The following is a 26,296-nucleotide window of genomic DNA, read 5'->3' as shown; positions in this document are numbered from 1 at the left end:
TCACTACCCTCCTGTCTCCCCCACCGTCTTCAGCCTGCACTCACTCTTCTACTCACCGGCACCGTCTTCCACTGAAGTCACTACCTATGCTTCCCACCCACCGCCTGTCTCACCTACATCACCCACACCCCTCGCCCACAAACACGTCCACACTTTGAATACCATCCCACCCTTTAGCACCGCGGAACACCTCAACAACGCCAGTATACCCCCCCCCCCCTTGATACCCTGCCTGCTCCCCAGATCACCACTTAATCACTCACCAACGGCTCTCTCCACCAACACCTTCCCCAATGACCCTCCTGACCTGACTTTATCCACCCTCCAACAAGTCAAAGAGGAAATCTTACAAATCAAAAAAGAAGTCCACGCTATCAAAGACCTCCTCTCCTCACAGCCCAGTCTACCTCGCACCATCCCACTACCCTATAAACGACGCACCCTCCCTACATACCCTCGCCCCCGACGACACCAGCAATGGCCTACTATCCCCGTTCGCAATAACTCCCACCGCCCCCGTCGTATTCTCAACCCCTTGTCGGACCGCGACCTATGCTCTCTCCTTCACTCTTATGGCCCAGGTCCGGTAAAAGACTTTTCCAACTCACACATCACCATACCCACAATTCTTACAAACCCTCGGAGGCTCCCAACACTCAACAACAGAGGCTCCGTCCCTAACAACCTCAGAAAAGTTCCCCTCACAGATAGCTCGACCACCCTACTCTCTCCCAAACTCAAATGCATCCTACTAAACTGCAGATCGGCCCAGAGACATTCCTCCGACATCGCGGATCTCGTCTCAGAAAGGGATCTGGACCTAGCCATTCTAACAGAAACGTGGCTCACTGAAGCCTCTACCCCGATTATGGACATACTTGTCCCCCCCAATTATCACATCATTAGGCTGGACAGGTCTCCTGGCAAGACGGGCGGGGGAATTGCATGCATCTTTAGGAGCAACCTCTCCGTTACTCAAGTCACCTCCCCTTCCCTTTCCTCCTGTGAACTCCTCTGCCTCGACATCACCAGTGAGGGCAAACAAGTCTGTGCTTTACATCTCATCTATCACCCGCCTGGTGACAATCTCATATTCACCCAACAACTCATGGACATGATCACTTCCAATGCCGGTCGGCAGACCACTCAAGTCTACCTGGGGGACTTCAATCTCCACTGGAACGATCAGAAAGACACCGTGGTGAATAGTCTCAAATCTTTCCTCAATGCGCTTGACCTCAGCCAATTATGCGATAAACCAACACACGACAAAGGCGCGATTCTCGATCTCATCATTGCCAAAGAGAACGCTATTCAACTGGAGGCGATTCTACCCTGCGATTGGTCAGATCACCACATTATCACCTTCTTTATCAACGAAAAAGTTAAACCTAACCCTACTCGATACCTATTCGGAAGAAGCAATACACAAACTGCTCTGCACCTTGAAGCCCTCTAATCACCTCACAGACCCTCTACCTGCTAATGCTGTAAAAGACTTTACCCCCTTGCTCCTCCCTCTCTGGACCAAGATCATCAACAGCTCTTTGCAGCAAGGCCACATTCCAGACTCCCTTAAGGTGGGGCAAGTCACGCCTATACTCAAGAAACCTACTGCTGATCCGTCTGACCTAAACAACTATCGGCCCATCACCAATATCCCCACCCTGGCCAAACTGCTGGAGAAATGTGTCCAACTCCAACTAACAAAACACATTGATCAATTTGACCTCCTCAACCCTCATCAATCAGGTTTCAGAGCGAAACATAGCACGGAAACAGCTATGACACACATAATTGATGACGCCCTCCAAATTCTGGATCGCAATGAGTCCTGCCTCCTCATCCTTCTTGACCTCTCGTCAGCATTTGACACGGTCAAACATGAGAACTTGCTGGAGCTGCTAAATACTCGAATGGGGCTATCGGGAACTGTTCTCAAGTGGTTTTCGTCCTTCCTTCACAATCGGTCTCAGAGGTTCAAGATCGACAATGTGCTATCTACACCTATGCCTGCAGATCTAGGTGTTCCACAAGGATCCACCGTCTCCCCTACACTGTTCAACCTCGTTATGGAACCGCTCGCCACCTTGCTTCAAGCATCCAATGTTCAATTCCATATGTACGCCGATGACACACAACTCTATCTAAAGTTACAATCCCCGGAAGATATCAAACATCTGAATTCCACGCTTATTAACACCCAATCTTGGCTGGCCAATAATCACCTCAAACTAAATGCTCTGAAAACTGAGTTCCTACTCATCTCACCCCGGCGAAAACCTCCTCCACCCAAACCTGGCTCAACAACCTAACAGCACTCAATGTCCAACCTACCATCGTGGACTCGGCGAAATCCCTAGGCATCACACTCGACGCCAAGCTCAACATGCAGCAGCACGTCAGCAAAACCACAAAAGCAGCTAATTTCCAAATTAACACGCTGAGGAAAATTAAACCCTTCCTCCCGGCCAAAGACTTCCAAACTGCTGTACACGCTTTAGTCATCCCTCGAATTGACTACGGAATTGCGGCCCTCAGCGGTCTCCCGCTATCCACAACAGCACCCTTAAGAGCCTCCCTGAACGCTGCCGCGAGACTCATTACTGGCTCTAGAAAGCATTCGCACATATCCCCAGACTTAAAGTCTCTAAAATGGCTGCCTTTTGAAGCCAGAATACAGCTAAAAATTGCAGTTATGACACACGCGGCCGTGCACCACAAGGCACCCAACTACCTCGCTCAAAAGCTGTCTATATCAGGAGGTTCGAGAACCAATAGGAGTACAAAAAATCTACTCCTGAAACCTCGTAGATTCCGGAAAGCGAAAACCTACAAGCGCTCCTTCTCAGGAATGGCACCCAGGATCTGGAATGCGCTCCCTCCTGAAACCAGGCTGATCTCCTCCACGGCACTCTTCAAGAAAGAGGTGAAAACCATCCTTCTGGCCAAGATCTCCTGATCGCTATAGATGTTGGTTCAGAGACTCTGCATTGTATCACTGCTCACCCTATCCCTTGGCACTACTACGCTACTCTCTTACTACCGACCAAGATATGATACACGTTGGTTTACTGATCCACCTGAACACCTCTGTATTGGGATCAATGACTTGTGCTGTCCTATATTACTTCCTTACCTGATTGTATATGGATTGGTTTTATGTATGTTTTTTATTATCCATGTTATTACCATGTTATTGTTATTGTTATTGTTACCATGTTGTTGTTGTTTTATCCATGTTATTACCATGTTATTGATTGACTTTTATACTGTTCCCAGTATCTCTGTTGACTCCTACTGCCCCTACCCTGTCTTTGTGAAGCGCTCTGATATCTGTAAGGATCCTGTTCGCGCTATATAAAACTTTGAATAAATAAATAAATAGAAAATGGCAGACTGGTGTCGTTGACCCTTTGTTGGAGGTGATTCACCTATGGAAATTGCACAGCAATAGGGAACCTTCCCATATGCAGCTTACCTGTCGGGGTCTCATTATGATGACGGATACTTTTTATCCCCCCTCGCTGGAGGACCACAAGTGGGGGCTACACGCCGAGGTGACGGAGGGATCATCTCCAGATTGGGGTTTCTGTTTATGGATCCCTTCATTGTGGTCCAGAACACGAAGTGTCCTAAGTTTTATATCATGCATGCATCGGACACTTTCCTGGGGGATGCCTTCAGCTTCACTTGATTTTGGGGTCTACCATACACTTTTCCACTGATCGCGCTCCTATTCTGCATCCTGTGGCAACTGCTGGAGGCTCAGGTTATGCTGATTCTCATTGGTCCTGATTCAGTATTCAGCCTCCTCTTGCCCTGTTGCACATAGCGGACCTGCTGTCGCATCAGCATGGTGAGGTCCTCCCCAACAATCCTCAACCCTGCAGCTGCCTGATAAGGTCACTAGTATCACCACAGGAGCTGGAAGCCTACCACCAAATCCATCTACACAACCACTGCAATTTGTGCAATGATGGGAGTTGGAAGTCATTAGTCCTTTTAAATCTCACCTAGCCAACATCTTGAGGTTTGCCTTGTCCTTTTCACATCAGTTTCTGGCTGTGGCTATGGTTAAAGGTGGCTTAGGAGCTCTGTCTTCTTTTGTATGCCTTCCTGATCAACCTTGGTTTAGTTGACACTAGTGGTGCTTTTTCCAAAACAATTGGTTTACTTGTTACTTTTCACTCTATCAACTACACTGGTAACACTGATATTGGAGCCTGGAGTTACACCCTGCATTGACAATGAACATACATCACCTACCAAATTCCAGTCTCGGCCTCCAGCAGAGTTATTGGATATAGAAGGATCGGTGGATGAAAGACTATTTGGCCCAGCACATACCACATCAAAACTTGGCATAAAATGCCAAGACTCGATTGAGGAAGTTGAATACCCCATCACAAGAGTCATTAGATGAAAGTGAACACAGAAAGTTCTCCACACCTTTCTACAAAGATTCAGAACATCAACAGTGGCATCCATGAGATAACTATGAGTCATATTAGGAAGAACAATATAACAACCTATCTAGAATACGAATTCCAATTTCTTAGATTAGAGATCTGAAACTGATAATGGCGGACCATTATAAACGGTTCTTAGAGAAACTCTCAAAGACATAATTTCAAAGGCAACAAACACCTGAGAATATACACCCTACTACATCTCCAATTGCTCATTTGTCACAACCACATTCTCCTACAGTGTTGGAAATAAATGTTCCTCAGACTCCTATGACTCCTGTATCACCTGCACAGCGTACATGCCTGATGAGGACCATGAAGATGGGTAAATTCCAGTCAATCAACTTAATTAAAACGGTCCTGAATGGGATGGCTATATAGCTCCACCACCGAATGCTGATTCCCTGTCGGGTGATATAGTGAGTTTTGCAGCGTGAATCTTTCTAGATTCACTATGCTGTGCATTATTCCGCGGTCTAGTGGTTGGGTCTGGAATCGTAGTATTTTTTCAGGTTTTTTTTTTTACGTAGCCCAAGTGGTTGTCGACGTCCCACCATTTGGTGGCCTTCCTGTGACGTCACACTTCCTGCGGAAGCTCCCACCTTTGGGCACCATCTTCAGATTCTTTTTTCCGCCGTTGGGTCTGGATTGTCACCGAGAAGCTCCAGAGTTTTTGGAGAAAAGGAGAAGAAAAAGACCAAAAACCACTGAGAAAATTGGAAAATACATCTCGCAATGAAGACCACTGAACCGGGGCGACGAAGGAGGAGAATATCGAAAACTTTGACATCCAACAGAGGAGGCGCATACAGGCGGCCCCCTGAGCGCAGGAATAGACAAAATACCTTTTAAATTCTGCTGTAATTGCCACCACAAATACGCGCAGAAGGACCAGCATTCGGTTTGCAACCTCTGCCTGCCAGTCGACTACGAGAGCAAGGATTGCAACGCCTGCGCGGCTTTTACACCGAAGACACTTGGGATAAGAGAAAGACAGAGGAGAGCCAACTACAACATGCAAGGCCAAGGTCAACCTCCGTCGCTCCGGGGCTTGTGCCTCTCCAGTGGGGAAGAGGACAACATCGCCAAGGGACCAGATGACTACATGGTCGTAAAGACCGATACAAAAACCACAAAGGAGGTAAGAGAGACGTCGACCCCTAAGACCCCGACAGACTCTCGAAAATCAGAGTCAGACTCTCGAAAAACAAAATCCTCAAAAGGAGCACTGCCGCCGAAACATTCGATGGACGCAGCTGCATCCAGGGACAAACAGCCCAGCGGATCCTTCGAAAAGGACTCCCAGTCGGCGAAAAGACAAGCCTAGGTCGTCGAAGCACGTCCCCGAAAAGGCACGCTCGACGCCGAAGGAAAAGGACACGAAGGCAACATCGAAGAGATCGGCCGAAACCCTCAACACCGAACAGGACACCGAGATGGAGAGAAAAAAGAGAAGGCTCGAGGCCAAAATGGACAGTATCCTCCAAAGAAAGAAGGAATTCGACAAGCGGATGAAAAGGTTCACCATCCCGTCGAAGCTGACGACGATCGTCGAGGACGAAGAGGAGTTTGATTCCGAAGAGCCGCCGAAAACTCCGGAACACCAAGAGGAAGAGGGCCTATGCTATTATGAGGGAGAAGGCGTGGAAGCCCAGCAAACAAGTTTGGGGTCGGCATCCTCGGTGGCACGCCGCCAGTTGACATCGGTATCTACAATATGGTCATCAGAAATGCGGCAGCAGCATATGGGGTGAAACTGGAGGAGGAGAAACCAAAAGCCTGCTTCCTCTTAGAGACACTGCTCCCCACTCAAACTAGGAGTCAGTTCCTCCCCATGCACCCAAGTTTCCTGGACCAGGAAAGGGAAGCTTTCAAGGAACCATCAAGCTCCAGGTCTGTCATTCCTAGGACAGAGAAGAGGTATATACATTCCTCTAATGACCCACCATACATCCAGGGGTCCGTCACGACCTACTCCATCATTGCAGCAACAGCCAGAAAGAGGGCCAACATTCCCACATACTCAGGCCCACCTCCAGACAAGGAAAGTAAGAGGATAGACCTCACTGGAAGAAAAATAGAGAGGAATGAAGCAATCCACTGGCGCATTGCCCACTCTAATACCTTACTCAACAGGCATACGTACCAGCATTGGGAGAAGGTTGGACAGCTACTCAAAGACCTCCCTGAACAATACCAACAGAGAGAAACACACCTGGTGGCGGAAGGCAAGAAAATAGCAAACTCATGCCTCAAATCAGCCCTGGATGCGGCAGACACATCTAGCAGGCTCATGAGGATGGGGGTAACAGAGAGAAGGAATGCCTGGCTGAGGATTTCAGGTTTCAAGCCGAAGTCCAGAATAATATTCTGAACACACCCTTCAATGGAGAAACACTGTTCAGAGCGCCAGTAGATGAGAAACTGACGCAGCTCAAGCAGGAAAATGAAACTGCAAGGTCCATGGGGGCGTTGCAGTTCAGGAATGAGAAGGGGCACCCCGACACGGAGACCAAACGGAAGAGGGGGAACCAGCCGGGAACATCTCATCAGACATTCCAGCAGAACTACCAGGGCAACAACCAAGCGCAGCAGGGTCAGCAGCAGCAAACCTGGCAATACCAGCCGTGGGGATAGTCCTTTCGCGGGAGGGCGAATGGACGAGGACAAACAAGAAGAGGGGGGCATCAACCCACCTCAAAGTGACTCCGCTCCACCAAACGCGCCCATGCACACAACACCTCTAGGGGAGGAGCGCAACAAAATAAGCAAAAAAGTTTTACACGCACTCAAATCAGGGATCAACGAACATGTAACACCAGTAGGCGGCAGACTAAAACACTTCTTCCAGGAGTGGAAGAAAATATCAGACAAATGGATACTGAACATCATACAGTTCGGATACTGTATAGAACTGGAAAAGAAGCCTCCAAGCAGGAAACCAAAAGGAATGGCGCGCTCAGCAAAAGAACTCTCGCTACTCCAACAGGAAGCACAAGACCTCCTCCACAAGGAGACGATAGAAACAGTACCATCCAAAGAAAGAAACAAGGGAGTGTACCCAAACTACTTCCTTGTACCAAAACGGACGAAACGTTAAGACCCATCCTGGATCTACGGTTCCTAAACAAATACATAAAGACTCAAAAGTTCAAGATGACATCCCTACAAGAGGTTACTCCTCAGATAAGGGACGGAGACTTTATGTCCACCATAGACCTCAAAGATGCCGACCTACACATTCCCATGGACAGACAGCACAAACATCTACTGAGATTTGACATAGAGAAAGCGCACTACTAGTTCACAGCCCTGGCCTTCGGACTAAAATCCGCACCAAGGGTCTTCACCAAATGCCTCGAGGCGGTAGCAGCACACCTACGGAGGGAAGGGATTCATGTATACCCCTAACTCGACGACTGGCTAATAAAGGCAAGCTCCTACAAACAATGACAACTACATGCACAGCGGGTCACACAGACGCTGACGGAACTGGGATTCTCAATACACTGGGGGAAATCCTCAATGGAACCAGAACAGGTGAAGATCTTCCTAGGCACACAGATCAACACCATACAGAGCAAGGTGTTCACCAGCGACAAGAGATCACTTGCTCTGCTGAAGGAGACACATCAATACCAGAAGGGGCGAGCTCTAACAATGAGGACAGCGAGCAAGATCATGGGGATGATGGTGTCCTGCATACACCTAGTCCCCAATATAAGACTCCACATGAGACCATTCCAGGAATGGCTCCCAACAACAATGGTCACAAGCTCCAGGGAGTTGGGAAGATCTCGTGGTTGTAACGCATGCAGTGCAAGAGGACATAGCGTGGTGGAACAAGGAGAACATAACAAGGGGGAAGCCTTAAACACATCCAAACACAACAGTGACCATCACCACAGACTCATCCCGTAGGGGATGGGGCGCACACATGAACCAGCTCAAGGTGAGGGATCTGTGGACTCCCAACAGATGCGATCAGGCACATCAACTACCTGGAACTAAAGACTGTGTTCCTTGCCCTAAAAGCCTTCCAGAAACAACTGTACAAGCAGAGAGTGTTGATACAAACCGACAACACTACAACGATGTTCTACATCAATAAAACAGGGAGGAACACAATCAGTTGCACTATCCAACCTAGCGCAGGAGATATGGAGATGGCCAATCCCACTAGAAATAGACCTCCTGGGAATACACCTACCAGGAAAGGACAACCTGAAGGCAGACAGGCTCAGCAGAGAGACATCAGCATCCCACGAGTGGGAGCTCAATGAACAGGAAACGCAAAAGCTATTCAGGAAGTGGGGGAGACCAAAAATAGTCCTATTTGCACGTTTTGAAAATGCATGGAAGTGCTTTGATTTGCAAGCACCAGCTAGAGACATTGTTTTCTTTATAATTTAATGATACCCTAAAGTCACTCAGTGTCATCTATGACCATGTTAGAAAGAGGGCCTTAAGTTATGCAAACCCCAGCAACTGTATCAATTGTTGTCCCTTGGTTAGATAAAAATATAAGGCACCAGAGAACACATCGGCCTGCATAATAGGACACCAAAGGTACAACTTGGTTCTGAACTAAGCTGCGCAAAGGCAATCAAGGAATCCTTCAACTCCTTGTACTTGCACTAGAGAGAGATGGAAAGTGCCTGGACAACATTGGAAAGAGATTCTTGCAGTGGTTTCAAACTTTATCAGGGCAGCTAACACACTGGCATAGTAAGTTGCAATGATTGACAAATGTGGTCAGATTTCTTACCCTTTCTCAAATATTTGCCAGTGCACAAGAATACGGAAGCAGCAGAAAACATCTTGCGGGAGTGGAAAAGAGCATCAGCAGGGATAATCAACAGTGCAGTGGACGTAGTGACTACAGGCAACTGGTTGGAATGGCAGTCTTGCAGAGGGACGCGTGGCTCTGCAGCACTTCCTTCAGGACTAAGTTGAAAAGTATAATTCTGGACATGTTCTTTGTTGGGAAAGACTATTTGGGAAACATACAGGTATAAAATAAGACACAAATAGGGCTAGATCATTGAACATCTTCCAGAAATGTAGACAGCAGTCCTTTCGACCATATAAAGGAAGAGGACAACCACCATACAGAGGAGGCATTCAAAAATATAGATTAAAAACTGTATTGTGCCACCAACATCAGGCGTATAATCAGTCATACCAAGTACAATGCAGACCTTCTTTCACAACATACCCAAGAGCAACATCAAAGAGGAAGGCTACAATATAATCCAGAATGAGGTGGACGGACGATACTGAAAGTCTGAAGGCATGAGCCACAGGATCCCTCAGTTCGACGGGAGGGGGTGGACTGGGAAGAAATTTCTGTGGAAAGATGGGCCTCAATTCTAGTGGCACATGGCCATTTGCCTGAGGTTCTTCAAAAATCTCCTCGATCACAATCGTGCAAGATGAAACATCGACAGTTGCTGCTAAAGGAAATTCTCTTCAAGAACGTAGCAATACAGACATTTGCCAAACCCCCAAAAATTCAGGATTCTATTCCCATTTCTTTCTCATCAAGAAAAAGTCAAGAGAGTGGAGACCAGTTTTGGACCTCAGAGAAGTTAAAGGTGTACCTGAAGAAGCAAAAATTCAACATGGTATAACTGCAGAATATCCGTAAATTGTTAAGAGAGTCCAAGATCAGGCCTACCTTGGACCTGCAAGACACATTTTTCCATATGCCTATCCACGCCAAACTTCGCTTTTCGTTGGCCAGTTGCCACCAGCAGTTCAAAATATTACTCTTCAGGTGTCAGTGCCAAGGATAACCACAAAATGTATGGCACAGGTAGTAGCAAATTTAAGAAGCAAGGTCACTGGTGTTTCCTTATCTGGACGACTGGTTGATAAAGGCAACTACTTCAGGTCAGCACCAACATCTGTACTGGGCTTTCTGAGACATTTCAAAAACCTAGATCTGACTGTCAGCAAAGAGAAAAATAATCTTTCACTACTTGCAAATAGATTAAATTCTTAGGATCTGTCCTTGATACAGAGCTAGGAAAAGTATTTCCTTTCAAGGACAGTCGCAGTGATTACACAATCTGACCATTCACATGCAAAGCAAGCAAGTGGTGACAGTCCCTCAGTTTAAATGCCTCTGGCATTCCCTTGATACCAGTGCGTCGATTACACAAGGCCACTACAAGAGGATCTAAACAATGTGAGGCACAACTGACTAGTACTTTTGATGACGAAGTAAAAGTAATAAGAAGTATGAAGTAAGCATTACTGTGGTGGATGCAAACAACACAACAGAGCTATAGGGCTCACATTTCAATTGGCATCTATTTACTTCATAATTCTAATAGATTCTTCAGTGGACAGCTGGGTGCTCACCTCCAGGAGTTGGCTATAAGTGACAGGTTGTCCCAGCAAGAAGGACTGTACAGAAGTCCATTGGAACATCAAGCAGTACAGCTAGTTTGCAACTCTACCTCCCAAAAAAAAGGCATCATCTGTTCTAATGTGTACTGACAACACTACAACAATCATTTACTTAAAGAGTGGTATGAGATCAAGAGTTCTGTCCGAAGAGGAACTGGGCTTTTAATAACAAATTCTAGTGACTGTAGAAGCCTTGCTAGGGGAAGACAGTGGCTGGGCAGGCACTCTACTCACACTCATTAGAGTCATGAGTCGGAGCTGAACCAGGACCAACTCTGCAATATTTGTTGGGCGTAGGAAGAATTGAACTTTTTGTAACGGACATCAATTGACAATGCCAGTAGTACACCAGCAAAGAAAAAAAAAACACTACAGTGATCATGGGGCAATGCCTTTTCATAGGATGAGTGGGGACATTGCTACACATCTCTCCCCTCCCTAGCAGAATGTGAAGAGTACTGTGCCATTGTATCTTGATAGCACCAACATGGCTAAGGCAGTTTGGGTTCCTGGAACTCCTACTGTTCTCAGAAGCCCCACAAATACATCTACTACATTAACACAACGGCTGACCAGATTCAACAGACATTTTCATCCTGGTCCAGTATGGATGAAATTGCACACCGGGCTCCTGACTGCAATGACGTCCACCAGTTAAACATTCAGGAGCAATACTTGAACATGCTAGATCTTGTACAATGAATGAAACCTATTGTGCTAAATGGAAAAGATGCTCTTTATAGTGTAGAGAGCGTATTCTTCACCCACTATCATTGTTGCTACATTTCCTCCATATCTGAGCGTGGCACAGGTGGGTGTTGCACATGCATCAAGGTTCATGTAGCTGCAATTCCTCCCTTCCGAAAAGAGTCGGATAAACAATCTCGTACAGCTAACTGACTCAAAAAGCAATTTCTGAAAGGACTATTCAGAACTTTTCCTCCTGTTAGAAAAGCTCCAGTCTTATGGCAGTTGAACACAGTCTTTTCTCACTGATCTGATGCTCATTCCAACCAATTAATAAGGCAGAAATCAAATATTTGTCATTTAAGCGTTCTCTGCCCTTAACCTAAGATCTGCAAGAAGAGTCAGCAAGATCCAAGTGTTTACAATAAAAGAATCTTCCTGCATTTTTGTAATGACCGTGTTATACAAAGGACTAATCCTCAGAGTTTATATGCAAAGTACTTACCTTCTTTAATTTTAATGCACCAAGAATAGTGAAAACATTCTTTCCAAATATGCCAAATAAGCTGAAAGAGCTCTGCATACTTTAAAGTCAAAAGATATCTGAAATTATATCTGGAGAAAACCAAGAGTTTCGTAAAATTGGATCAGATTTCAGTCGCATTTGGAAGACCAAAGAAAGAACAAGTTACCTCTAAACAGTATAGCTCGTTGGGTCACGTTAGCTGTAACCTTTTGTCATGTTAAAACGGACAGACTGCTCCAAGGTACAGTTACAGTGCTATCCACTAGAAGTGTTTCAGCCTTGATGGCCCTGTTCTCTGCAGTTCCATTGAGGAACAGGGATTAAAGCCTCTGAGCTATGTTTTACATTGCTAAGGGGAGGGGGAGAATTAACTGGCCTCTATACTGATGCAAGAGTACAAGAATTTGAACTGCAGTTCTGGAGTCGTTTTCTTGGAGGAATGGTTTCACTTTCTTTATTAGGGAGAGCTGTTGCCAAGAAGTCTTGTTTTCTTGGCAGGGTGAAGTTGGTTTCCAGGATGAATTTGAGTGACTTGCATTGGGCACTGAATCTGTACAAGTTCATGCTGTTGATCCAGTTGCTGCTTGTTGGTCTTGGTGACTAGCATGAATCCTGTTTTTGCGTGTGTACCCATGAAAAAGTAAGATCACATCACTTCTACCTAAGTGGAGATCCAGTGGCTCCCCATTCTGAGCGGCATCATCCACAAAGCTATCACGCCCAGAATCCACCTATCTGGTTAAAGCTCACCACAGGACAGACGACCTCACCAGATGCATTCTCACTGACCATTTTTCTGCAATTGGTAGTTCAAGCTACATTCAGCCGGTGGGGTTTGTCTTGGGTGGATCTTTTCGTCTCTGCTGAGTATGCTCAGAGTCGCCCCTTTTGTGCCCTGGCGCTTCCGCTTCGGAGGTTCTTAGGAGACACATTCTTCATTTTGTGGGATTCCAGTTTCCTTTATGAGCCTTCACCTCTGCTTCTCTGACTGTTGAAGAAGGTCCGGAGGGACAAGGCTCATCTCATCCTCATAGTCCAGATTGGGTTAGAAGAGTCTGCAACTATTAACTCTTGTGTATCTGCCCTCTGCCTGCCTGTTTGGGAGGCACTTTCCCAACAATATGCCCGGGCTATTCATCTAAACCTCCACAACCTATAACTCCCTGTTTGGAAATTGAGCAGAACAACCTGGGTGTTTTTGACCTTCCTACGGAAGTGTATATTATTTTGGCTGCTCGTAACCGGTCCACCAAGTAGATCTATTCGTGCCACAGGGCACAGTTTGTGGCCGGATTCAAGGGTCATTGGGCTAATTCTTTTTTGGCTACATTTTCTGATATACCTCTATCTGTTTTGTCCATGCTGCAGCACTTGTCTGTCCTTTTGACCTTACGGTTTTTGCTTATTCAGATCGGTTTCTTTAAGTCAACAATTGTGATGATTTTTGTTTTAAATTGTTACATATGTTTCCTATTCCACCCTTTTTTATGCTGCACTGGTACCTTAATTTGGTCCTTATGTTCTTAATGTACACACGTTTGAACACATGCTCAGTTTGTTTTTGAGTTTGCTGACTATAAAGACTTTTTTCTTCATTGATCACTTCGACAAGCTACATCAGTGAGCTGCAGGGCTTTCAGAAACTTTTAGTTAGTGCTCAGGATTTGGGCATCCTTACTTCTGAAAGTGGTGTTGCCCTTCAGTGTGAACCAGCCCATCATTTTTCCTTCTTTCTTCTCTCTGCCACATACCTTTAAGGAGTAGTAGCCAAACACAGGCATTAGTTTTCAGTTAGATTGGACTCAGAAGCACTAAGTGGATGAACAGATTTTTATCTGATTTGTCGGTGCCAAAAGGGCAAGGGCAGTTCAGAATGGATCATTCTCTGTATCAAGATGTGTTATGCCTTGGTCAAGACAGAACCTCCTGAGCGCCAGAGCCAAGGCCACCCACTGCAGCTTTGACTAGGGATGTGCAGGTACTGTACATCTACTTGCCTGCAACATTGGCATCCGTCTACACCTTTATCAATCATTGTTGTATCTAAACTCTGGTCTGCGCAGAGAGTCAAGTTGCACGTTCTGTCCTGCAGGACATTCTGGTGTAACGTCAAATCCTCAGTCCCACCTCCTTTTGAGAGGGTACTGCTTCTCTATCTATTCAGATGGTGAGGAATCTACAGTTAAAAAATACATCAGAAGAACAAGTTCCTTATCTTCTTTCTTTCTAGTGGAAGTTCTGTCTAACCACAGGTTTCTCATGACCCACCCTTCTTTCCTTCATCTGGAGTGGACTTCTGATATGTCATAAGGTCTCATACATTCAGCACACTGTCTGATTACTGATTCTTCTTTCGCTTCGCATCTGAGGGAGCTGAAGTTACTTAGAAAAGAAGGTTATGTCAGTGTACAAGGTTAATGCCTATATACAACTCCAGAGTTGGGAGGAAGCCAAAGTGCCAAGGGCACCAACTGTCAGCAAGTAGGAGCTGCTCCGTAAAAATTTCTAGATACAGTCTGGCATCTGGAGGAATTCAGAAGGTGAGGAATCAATGGTTACCATATTCACCAGAAACCGTGTTACAGAAGGCTGGTAACATGTTCAACTTTTCCCAATGAACCAATCAGATCTACTGTATTTAGCATGATCTTTCCCTGCAATCCACTACCAGGTGTACAATAATACAATTACAAATATGTACACCATTACTGTGGTCAAAACAATATAAAACCCTCCTAAGGAGGGCTATTAAGGATTATAACACTTGCAATTAATTTTCAAATCCAGTGGTTAGTTTGAGTAGTTTACAAACACCCAAACCCTTGCCTGCTGTGGTAAAACTGCATACAGGCCACAGTGCAATAACAATCCCTCCTTAAAAACCTATTGCCTATAACATATGTTTCCTACAATATGTAAGTAAGGACTATTGGCTTTGTCAGAACTTTTCATAATGTACCAATCAAATCTAAGGAATTTGACAATGAACCAATAAGGCAGGCTGCCTTTACCATTGGCCATAACCAACACATGGAGCTGTCTACAGCCTGTTGAGCAGTGCAATAACGTTTCACCATTGAAGGCCTATTGGCTTTAGCAAATGCTTTTCACTATAAATAAAACAAGCCTACTGCCTTTGTCATAACTTTTCATACTAAACAGATCAGGCCTGTGGCATTGGAAATAACTTTGCCCCATGAACCTATCATACCCATAGCTGTTATCGTTAACTTTGCCACTATAACCAACTTGTGCCAGTTGTATCGATACATTTTCCAATAATGCAGCAATCGGCCATACAGTCATAAAATTACAAAGAGTTACAGAATCACAGTGGACAAAACAAAATACTATCACTCCTATAAGTCTCTAACCAGGATTATAACAAAGCAAATCTTCTATCTCCACGGTTGGCCAGAAGGGGGTAATCAATACTAAAATATCGCCTACATCAGAAATCTGTAGGATTCCATGTACCAAAATACAAATTGGACTGTAATACTGAGTAATAACAATCCACCCTTAAATGCCTGTTATGACTAACATTTTGCTTTCCACAATAAATACTTCAAGCTTGCTGCCTTTATCATACGTTTTAGAACAGACATATTAGGCCAATAGCCTTGATCATGGTCTTGCCACTTTAACACTTAAAAAAAATAAAGTCTTCATTTTAAAGGAAGAACAAATTAACATTTTTTTTTTTTTTTTTTTTTTTTTATAAAACTTTATTGTCACATTTGCAAAGAAGTTATTCACATCAACATTGTTTCCCATCTGCTGCACATGTATCGCAAAGTGCACCTCATAAATGTAGAAATCACAGTGCAGTCCGTTGTCTGAGTACATTTTCACTAGAAGGGCAAGTAAAAAGTAAACACGACTTTATCGCATATAAACTCACTGAGCAATATTCCATACCCTCCCCCATTTCGCAATATGCCCTCGTTTAGTACAGCAGTTGGTTGCCAGTAAGTGCGACTAAGATAAGAAACTAAGTCTACAAAATAAGAAAAAGAACCTAACTAATTCCACCACTTCAATAAAATGTTGTACCCTTTCAGAAACAGTGGTCATCCATTATACACATCCCGTACAATGTTTAAGGCAATGTTGTGATCACGCTCCATCCCTTTACAAATCAGAGTAACATAACCCCGCCCTCACTCTCTAGTCCTCATCCTCCTCTGAGTCTAGGTCCTCATCCTCAGGTAGGGCTGCACACGGTTCGCCCCTGTATTTATTCCATGGCTTCCAGACCTTATTCCATTTACGGGGGCATGCCCGCATCACGTACACCGCCCGTTCTCTCACCATTAGAAGGTCCATATTTCGAATCCAGCCAGCTATTGTAGGTAAATCTTGAGCACCCCACTTTTGAGCAATGTCTCTTTTGGCCACTGTCACAGCCAACGTGACCCATAGTTGTCCATATCTACCCAGGTCAGTGGAGTCCCAAATGTTCAGCAGGCACCTGCGGGGCTCAGGCAGGAGTGACACCTCAACTGTTTGGGAGACTGTGCGCATAATTTGTCGCCAAAATTCCTGGATCAAAGGGCAATCCCATATGGTGTGTAGTAAAGTTCCCTCCTCCCCGCATCCTCTTAGACAGAAGGGGTGTGGTGCCCTGTGTATCTTGTGTAGAAGTGTTCTGGTGTAATAGGTGCGGTGGAGGATCTTAAGTTGGACCAGTCTAAACCTAGCCGAGATGCCCACTTCTCTTGGTGACGCTAGTGCCGCATTCCATTCCGTGTCATCCATGTCTCCCAGTTCCCCGACCCACCTCTCTCTAAGCTTCTGCGCGGGGTCTGCCAGGTTATTAACCAGTTTTTTGTATGTGAGGGATGTTGCCTTCTGTTCCATAAAGTCTGTTAGTAACCTGTCCTCTAGGGGGGATGATTCCGGGAGCGAGGTGTCAGGTGGAATGGCGCGCAGAAGGGCATGTCGTATTTGCACATATCTGAATGTTTCAGTGGGTCCCATACCATACTGTTGCTGTAGCTGCGAGAAGGGAACCACCGAACCCTTATCCCAAAGGTCGCCTACTACTGAAATCCCTATTTGATCCCATTGTGTAAAGCCCTTGCTAGATCTTAAGTTTCCCAATGATTTAGCGTCCCACAATGGCGTCATCCTGGTGATTTTCTCTTTCCACCCTAGTCGGGATTGTGCTGTATACCATAAAGTCGCCGTATGGAACGTCGGTCCAATCAATCTCCGAACCTGTGAATGATTATACAATACGGAGAGCATGCCGTCCGTCCCTAACTGCGACCAGTCTGCCTTATATGCGGGGTCATCCCGTGAGATGTGGATCCAATGATTAATGACCTTCAGTTGGGAGGCCCAATAATACAATTGGAGATTGGGTAACGCAATCCCCCCCTCATACCAGCCTTTCACCAGTTTGTCCTGTGCTATACGGGCTGGCCCATTGCAACAAATTAACATTTCAAACAATGAGCACATTACACTTCATATCCCTGATCAATGTGAGTGAGTCTCGTGCAGTAAACCTCATTCAGAACCATGCAGTCGGTATCATGACAGTATTACCGTACAAGGCAACATTTTACACAATCCATTACCTAACCCGGTAGTGATGGACCCTTCCTCCCCACTGTTCATTAGACTCCCTGTAGGGAGACTAATGTACAACTGGCTCTCTAAATAGGATACTAAAATGAAGGTCACTGTGCAGCGAGTCCCCATTTGGTTTACAGTGGCTAAAGTAGATAATACTAACGCTCTCTTTTGTGGTAGTGTGGGCGAGCAGTTAGGCTTATCAGAGGGTAGTGCTAAGCATTTGTTATACTCACGGAGGCAATAAGCGAGACACACACTCCAAAGAATAAATCAGAGACCAATTTACAAAAAATAACAATTCTTTTTATATATATTTTTGAACAAAAAACTACATTTAAAGGTAAGTACCGTATTTCTTATGAATTTTGGAAAGATAAGCAAATAGTTCAAACTTGTGCACCATTATGCTCCATGCAATCCTATGAGAGGAAAACCCAGGTAGGTAAAGCACACAGCACAGACAGTTGTTGGGGTTCACCTTCCAGATTTAGAATAGCAGGAAGCTAAGGTCCATTTAACTTCCAACAGTTTGTCGGGTGCCTCCCGAATTACGCTGGGAGCAGGGAGTTGGCGGAGTTGGTAGCTGGTGCTGTGTGGAAATTGGGCCCTCTAAAGAGAGGCTGCACAAGGGAACTTGTGGGCAAGTCTGAGAGCTCAAAAATAGGGGCTAGGATCTTAAGGACAAGGGAGCACAGCCCGTTCGTCGTTACTGAGGCTGGGCGTGCTGGGTGAGGAGCAGGTAGATCAGCCAGCTCCACTGCATCAAGGTCCTCCTCGTGGTCAGGAGCCAACAGCTGACAGGAGCAAATTCAGGACTACTAGTCCACTCTCAAAGTGGGTCTCAGGAGTTTTGATCTCCCTCGCGGCTGTTGGGCTCTGGTATAGTTTGAGTCCTGGCTGGGCTCTGATGTCAGTCTTGGTTGCAAGGCATCCGGTAGCCCGGGGATTGATACTGCATGACTCCAGTCTGTCCTCGTGCCTCCACACTTAGGGAGACAGATCGGACCTTCCAGAGCATGATTGGCTCTTCCTGGTCGTTTGCTGCGCTGGTCGGGCCAGAGAGCTGCAAGTGGGTGGGCCGGACTCTGCGGTTTCGGTGACTGTGTTCATCAGGGGAGTAGTTCCTCTTTTCTGGGGGAGTTCTTGGGCAGTTTGCGAAGACTGGTAGTCTTCCTGGGTTCTTAGGGGCCACACAGCAGCAGGACAAGACAGGTCACCTCGATTGTCTAATCTTAAAGCGGCAGGCAGGGGTTTGCACTAAAACTCCATGGCAGGCACTCAGTTCTCAGATTCAGCAGCTGTTCTTTGTCCTCTCTGTCTTTAGGTCTGTCTAGTCTGAAGTTCAGGGTCAAAGGGTGCCACCTAAATATTAAATTTAGGGATATTAAAGAGAGTACCGGACAGTAGCCAATGGGCTGCCTACCTGTAGGGCAACCACCCACTCTATAGAACCACTTCCGGTTGGGTATACCCCGGGCCCTAATAGCCTAATTCTCTCGAACACAAGATGGAGGATTCTGAAAAGTGGGGTCCACATCAGCTGACTCGCCCTAGGGGTGGTGCTGGCTTACAACCACAACAATAAGAAATTATTGAATCACTTTTTGTTAACACCATATGAGAAAGCTCAGGTGAGGGAGAAATAAAGGATTATTCGCAACAAATGATTCAGAAGAAAATGACAAGACACAAACACATATAGTCACTTCAGTTTGTTTAGAGTTTAGTTGAAATTGATAGGAAACATAGTAGTTCATGCACATCTTACATAAATACTTAAAACAGATGAATAAGGGCTCAAGCTCCTATAGAGTTAGGGGATAGGAATAGTGCTCAAGTGATGTGCCATATTTATGTATTTGACAGGCCTTTGGATGAAGAAATCTAATTAAGAAAAGCATTTCCTCCTTTCCTTTTTACTCCCTCATGAGCACCTTCCTTGAGCACTATTCCTCAATTTCTTGTTGTTGTGGTTGCTCCCCCAATCGGACCACTGTTTATTTGTGCCAAAAAGTGGGGTCAGGACAGGGGGTGGGCACCTCCACTATCTGGAGGACCGGGTTGCATATTAAAGGTGGCAGGGCCATTGAAGCTTCCCGCCCTGGAATTTCCATCCTGTTTGGAGGAGGTGTGGCCAGAGCAGGCTGTGTTCCTGTCCTTTGAGAGCAGAGTCTCTCACCTCAGGAGTTCAGAAACTGGGCTGTGGTGCCTCGCTGGACGAGACCAGTCAATCGACACACTAGTAGTCAGTAGGTTTTCTGGGGTCACCTCTAAGGTGCCCTCTGTGTGCATTTATTAATAAATCCAGCACTAGCATCGCTGGGGGTTTGTTAAGACGAGGTGTTTGGTACCAGGCACCTTGGGGTACAGCGAAGCCATAATTTAGCTGGGGAACTCGTACTGACAAGTGTCTAGCACATGTGCTCGTTATGGCTTCCCTATGCACAGATAATAGGTACATGTGAACTTCAATATCACTGGGGCATATCCACTCTTGCAGATATGCCCTCACAAGGTTATAGTGCACTCTGCCATAGGAGTGACCTCATGTAGTGCTGGCAGTCATGGCCCACAGGGATTAGTGCCATGTTAACTCATTGGTTTTCTCTTCACCAAGACACGGAGGCTGCAATGGCATTTTGATGGGGCTTGGTGAGCGGTCCCTTAGGGTGTCACAATCTATGCTGTAGCTCTGAGGGACTCTTTTTAGGTCCAATGCCCTAGCCGCTAGACGTACCATTTACTAGGGACTTTCAAGGGATCCTAAATGGTTTCCATTTGTGGAACAATCGTACAGTTTAGGGAAAGAACACTGGTGCTGGGGACCTGGTTGGCAGGATCCCAGCACACTTTCAGTCGTAATTGCACCATGTACCATGTACCAGGCAGGGGGAATTAAGGGGGGGTAACCATGTCAAAAGGGGCACTTTCCTACTCTCACTCTTTCACCTCTATCAGTGGTAAACTGACATTCTTTCAGTCAATGAGTTCATCATTTCGCAGGGAGCAACACCCTCTGCCATTCCCAAATCATGCTCTTCATTGTCCCCATACCTGTTTGAATTTCCTGGGACAAATCCTGTTGACATACACCACTTTGTCAGCACTCATGCACGTATCCATCCCCATTAACCTCTGTTGAGCATCATCTGGTATCCCCACAATTGCACTACGTCCATCTTCACCACCACCAAACCTAACTGATAAAACAGTAGCTGCTTGCATAGAAGGTCTATATCACATATAGGACACCCAAAAGCACAAACAATAGGGTTACCTCGCACTCAACAAAAACATTTAGTTCATTCTGGATTGTTGTCCAGTATTCCTGGACAATATTCTGATAAAGAAGTTTGGGACACCCCAACAGTGTGTGACCTCCATAGAGTTATGTTTTCAACAGACAGTGGGCTGTGTCTTCCCCATTTTGTGCAATTTTGACCTATCAAATTATGCCCTATGCAGGATTTTAAACTGGATCAGGTGGAACCTTGCCCTGATGCCCACTTTTCCAGAGTGAATCAGGACTGCTTTGCAGTGTTTATCCTTGTGGCTATCCAGATCTCTCTCTCCCCGCTGCTGGAGGGCTTTGAGGTTGTTGGGCAAATTATTGAATGTGCTATATCGCACCTTTTCGAGTTCCCTCTGCTGTATGAAGCTCTCTAGTAGAGCGCAGTCTGGGGCCTCTGCCAGTCTATTACCTTAGCTTGCAGTGCGTGCCTATGTTTTGTGTGTTTGTATTGTTGTGAAAACAAGAGGTCAAATTTCTCTCACATTCGTTCAAAGTCTTCACGACGCCGTCCATTATAACATCGCCGACTTTTGAAATCCCAATCTGCTCCGAATGTGCACACTTCAGTTTACTTACTTCCTTGAATGTAGTTCCCTCCGATAGTGACATCTCCATAGTGCCCTTCCCCTTCCAGCCCAAGTATACATTTACCCTCGCAAAGGCCGTCAGGGTGGTCTGAGTAGCCGTTGAGTGGTCCAGCTGCCCATTCTGATAGAGATAGTGGGTCCTTGTAGGTGCCGGCATATAGTCCCTGTTTAGTTGCAGCACGGAATCATCGGCAGTTGTTTACACCCACTTATTTACCACTTGCTTGAGTTGCCCAGTAGCATGCATGCACATGTGGGAAAGCTAGCCCCTCATTATACGTTGATATACCTAAGGTTTTACCACTATTTCTGGTGCTGCCCCATCCCATAACAGTAATCATACATTGCTGTTGAGTCTCATAAAAACAGACTCTGGTATCGAAAAGGTGTATTCTGCATTACGTAAAGGAGCTTGGGTAGGGTGATCATCCTAAAGGTGCCCCCATATCACTTTATCGTTTAGTAGGAGCATGCACCACCTCCCCTGTTGAGGTGCTGGTCAGGTCGTTGGGTAATATGAATTCCCAGGCATTTACAGTTTGCTGTATTGATCATAAGCTTACCCGCAGAGTGAAGTACGAGTACTCTTATTCAGTGTAAGTACTTATTGTTACAGTGAGACAATGTGTGTCCTTCGATGTGCAGTTCCTAACAGGGAGTGCAGGGAAAGGGAGGTCTTTCTTCGTGATGCCCTCACACACCCGAGGGATGTCATGCTTCATCATTGGGCCCTGCTCCTCGTTGGGACGGCGCTGCAATGCCCGACGGGCTCCCGTAAACGGGGCTCTTTGGCAGGATTCTTTTGAAGAAGCCGTAGGGTGCGTGCGGGTGTGAGGGCTGGGTAGTGCACAGGTAGCTAAATAGGTAATAGGTAGGTAAATCTGGAGCAGTTCTTTTCAGATAAAGTTTATTGGCTAAGGTAGTTCCAGCTTGGTTAAAAATGTGTTGGTGCCCTAAGTGGATGCAATGTTCCTAAAGGGCTCTCGCAGTGACATGGTCAGCACAGCCTGAAGATCTAGGGAAAGGTGGGTAGCCAAGAAGACCAGGAGTTCTTGGAATTTAGGGAGACTGAGGTTAACCAAGCACAGCCAATAAGAGTTTGAAATCCCATGCTTGATCGTATTGTTTGTTCAACTGAAGGAGATTGAAATAGCTATCAAAGCCAGATATTAGGCTAAAACTAATTGTCAAATATATATTGACGGCTAATACCAGAGAACCTTAAAGTCTATTCAGATAAAGTAGGTAAATAAAGTAAACATTTACATCATAAGGTAAGCGAGAGACAATTTAGCAGTAAATTGGTGACATAGATATTACAGGGGCAGAGGAGATCCTGACCACTGATCATTTGGAAATATCGCAATTATTTTAACAATTATCAAGATGGTACACGATGAAGTACACAGGGATAAAGAAGAGTGAAGCATACAATAGTACAAATATTTTTTTTGCCTTTTTCTATGGGATTTTTATTGTGATGTCTACTAAGCTTTGAACTGTAAAACGTATATCATATGCCCCTAAACAGTACCTCTTTCTTTTGTTTGTAGGCTCGTCTTCACTGGGAAAAAATTAAAGACGAAAAACAGTACATTCCCTTGGCAAGAAGCGCCCATTCTCTTTCAAACACTGCAACATTTGTGACCTCCAACAAGCCTGATCTCCAGGTCACCATTAAAGAAGAAAGTTGTCCTCTGCCTTATAACAGCTCGTGGCCAAAATTCTCTGAAACAGTGTCTGTCCCCCAAGTGGGAACTTCCGCGTCAATGAGCAGCAAGCCAGACAGAGTAAGCGTCATTAAGAAAACCTCTGATATTACTCAGCCAAGACTAAAAAGCTGCTAGGGCTTCGGCAGTTTCTGGTTTTTAATCTATTGTTTCTGGAAGTCCATTCTGTTGGCACACATTTGAAAAATCTAAGGGACGTCTTCGTCAGTGAAAGCTTAATGTGTCCATCACCACGTACACACTGGAGCTATTATCTCAGGACTCCAGCCACTCAGCTTCCAAAAAGCAGGTTTGACTTCAAAGGTATTCTGCAGAGGAAGAGATACCTTAGTCCTGCGTACTTGGGTACCAGTACCACATGGGAGGACCAACAACAGCAGATCATTTGTGCTGTGCTTCCTGTGGCCAAGGCTGTGGTGGAACTAAAACCCTTAGAGAGGAAGAGAAAATGTGAACTAGCTGGAATTTATTATTTTTTTAAAAGATACTTTATTGTAAATATGTATATTAGTGCAGTACTAGCAACCAATGCAGTCTGCTTCTGCACCTTACAAAAAGCACTTGCAAAATAGGCCTTTAATATCTTTGCTCTAATTGAAGGTGGGTCGTAGATTCTCCTTGTGAGGCCTGGCCTGGCTTGCTACTGCGTACTTATGAAAGAAAAATACTTTAAAAATATTATTTAAAAAAAAGAAATGCATCAACTCATGTAAATGTCATTCGTTTTGGAGAGTGCTTAGTTTTTTAATCTGATATGTTTAAATGCTGAGGTACCATAAGAAGGAAATGAAAAGAAGGAAATATGCAAATTCTCAAATAAAGTTGAATGCAAAATAATCTTTCTTGGAGCAAGCTTTTTAATTATTTTGTACTGCAGGATGTTTAGCTAAAATATATGGAAAAACAGTATAATTGTTTTATATTTTTTACAGTAAATTTATAATTTAGAGTTTCTTTTTTATGTCCGTCGGCCGTTATTTTACATCCTTGGCATAGTTCTTTTAAATTTGTAAACGTGAAACACAAAAAAGCTTTAATGAGTCGCACAATGCCCTATGGATTGATAAATAAATATAGAAAATAATTAAGATGAAAATGAATGTGCTGCTTGTTTTTGTAAGCGGTTTCTTCGTCTATGTATTCTGTGCACACCTTAAACAACAAATTATTTATTCAAAAGCTTGTGTCTGTGGCAAGCACTGTCCTATTACATCTGAAGAAACTTGCCAAATGTTCTATTTGATGTTTGCAATGAATGTTGAATATAAGTGGATGTATTGTACATCTTGTGAATGCTGATTAAAAGAGAGTGTATGTGTGTGTGTGTCTGTCTCTCTCATTGCTGTGCCCGTGTTAAGGGAGATATGCTAATGGTAAAGAGCACGTTAAAATCTATTTTTATCTCCTTGTTTTTAAAAATAAAAACATTCTGACGTTCTTTTAACTTTAGCCTCACTTTATTTTTTAAGTAATGATGTATTTTCTTTGGCACTTTATTCACTCTTGTATGTGCACTATCTTTACTATGTACTGTTGTTTCCCCAGCTCACACCCTTTTCTGTTTCTTCTTATCATACGATGCTCTGCAGTCCACAGGAGCATGGAAGAGCATTCATCGAACTGTGCACGTCTGATTTCTTTGCTGCATGCCATTTCTTCTTTTATTCAGGCTCTTATGCCAGTGATTTCATGTGATATTCAAATGGCAGTGAAGGACCAATTGGTTTTCTTCCAAGCCACGTATGGCTTTCTTTCCATTTCTCAGAACAAATAAGGATAAAGGACCTTCTGATAGGAGCGTTTAGCTGCAGATTTCTCACCTTGTAAATTTCTCCAGGTGTCAGACTGGATCTGGAATCTTTTTCCAGCAATTCTCTTGCATGTTGCCTGGCGGCATCGAGCAGCCCCATGTAATAGCTGTCCCATCTCTGATGAGACGTGGCCCTGTGTATGCGCAACCTCTGCATGCTGATACCAGTTCCTTTATTTCCGCGCCATTACTGTGATCCGGAGCATCTTAAATCTTGCAATACTGAAAAAAAAAATTGCCTTAAAGCTTTCAGTTTGCAGAAGCTATAGGATTTTTAGCCATGGCTCAACACACCAACGATGTTGATCTGTGGTGTCTTGGATCCAAACACCAATCGGCATTTTGCAAGTGCTGCATGAAGATGAATCTCCAAGCCATCCATGACAACGAAGGGAGACTCGCAGTCTCCGAAGTCCATATAAAGTGGAAGAAATGGTCCGAGTTAAAGTTGATGGCGCGGATGCGCTCTCGCTCCCAAGGCTGTTCCCTTGACCGCTCATTGCCAGAGTTAGAGAAGGTCAAAAAAACATGAAAATTGCAAGCATGGGTCTCTGTCAACCTGCCATTCAGGTATGTGACACCCTGGGCATATTGAGGCGGAGAAGTGGTGTCCCCACTTTGAACTGATTCCGGAGCTGACCCCGATGCACCCTGATCTCCTCAGGCCATCAGCAACACCACAACAGCTCCACAAGTTGAAGCAGATCTTAAACACCATCTTTGGTGTCCCACTGGCTCTGTCTGGTGTGCTTTCAGGTCCCCAGGATCCAAGGTGGCCTCCAATCGGGTTACCGTTGGCTCATTCAGCCCTGGTGCAGCATCCAAAGCCATCCTCAGCTCCACGATCGACGCCACCAATCCGGACTCTGGTGCCATTACTGACTTCACCGATGCCAGAACCTTAGACAATAATTCTGTCTGATTCCAAATCACAACTTAGTCCACACCAGGATGCACATTCGAACCCAGATACATAAGCTCCTTATAATAAATACATTAACATGGATAACAATAAGGATGTTATTGACCCTTAGAATGATGAGAACCTTTTTGATGACCAAAAGAAAGATAGTTGTTTAGACACTTTGACAGACACTGGACTTTTCTTTCCCATAATCCAGTCTTTGCCTCGGAGGAGCCTGCCTCCTTTACTACAGTTTTCTGATGTTCTATTGAGATGCTAGACCTC

The 26,296-nt window shown here is 45.0% G+C and overlaps 1 protein-coding gene across 3 annotated transcripts in view; it reads left to right on the top strand.

Annotated features, from left to right (window-relative positions):
* Positions 1–24,741, top strand: part of IRF2 (interferon regulatory factor 2) — a 319,691-nt gene extending 294,950 nt beyond the window's left edge. For all 3 annotated transcript variants that reach the window (XM_078678011.1, XM_078678009.1, XM_078678010.1), the window contains exon 9: positions 23,121–24,741. In XM_078678011.1, the coding sequence (XP_078534137.1) occupies positions 23,121–23,414 (294 nt within the window). In that variant the 3' untranslated portion in view covers positions 23,415–24,741. The remainder of the gene's footprint in view (positions 1–23,120) is intronic.
* Positions 24,742–26,296: the final 1,555 nt, after the last annotated feature.

The sequence above is a fragment of the Lissotriton helveticus genome, chromosome 2_2, assembly GCF_964261635.1.
Source record: "Lissotriton helveticus chromosome 2_2, aLisHel1.1, whole genome shotgun sequence".
Classification (NCBI taxonomy): Eukaryota; Metazoa; Chordata; class Amphibia; order Caudata; family Salamandridae; genus Lissotriton; species Lissotriton helveticus.
The sequence above is the reverse complement of the archived record's forward strand: the minus strand, read 5'-3'. Positions and strand labels throughout refer to the sequence as shown.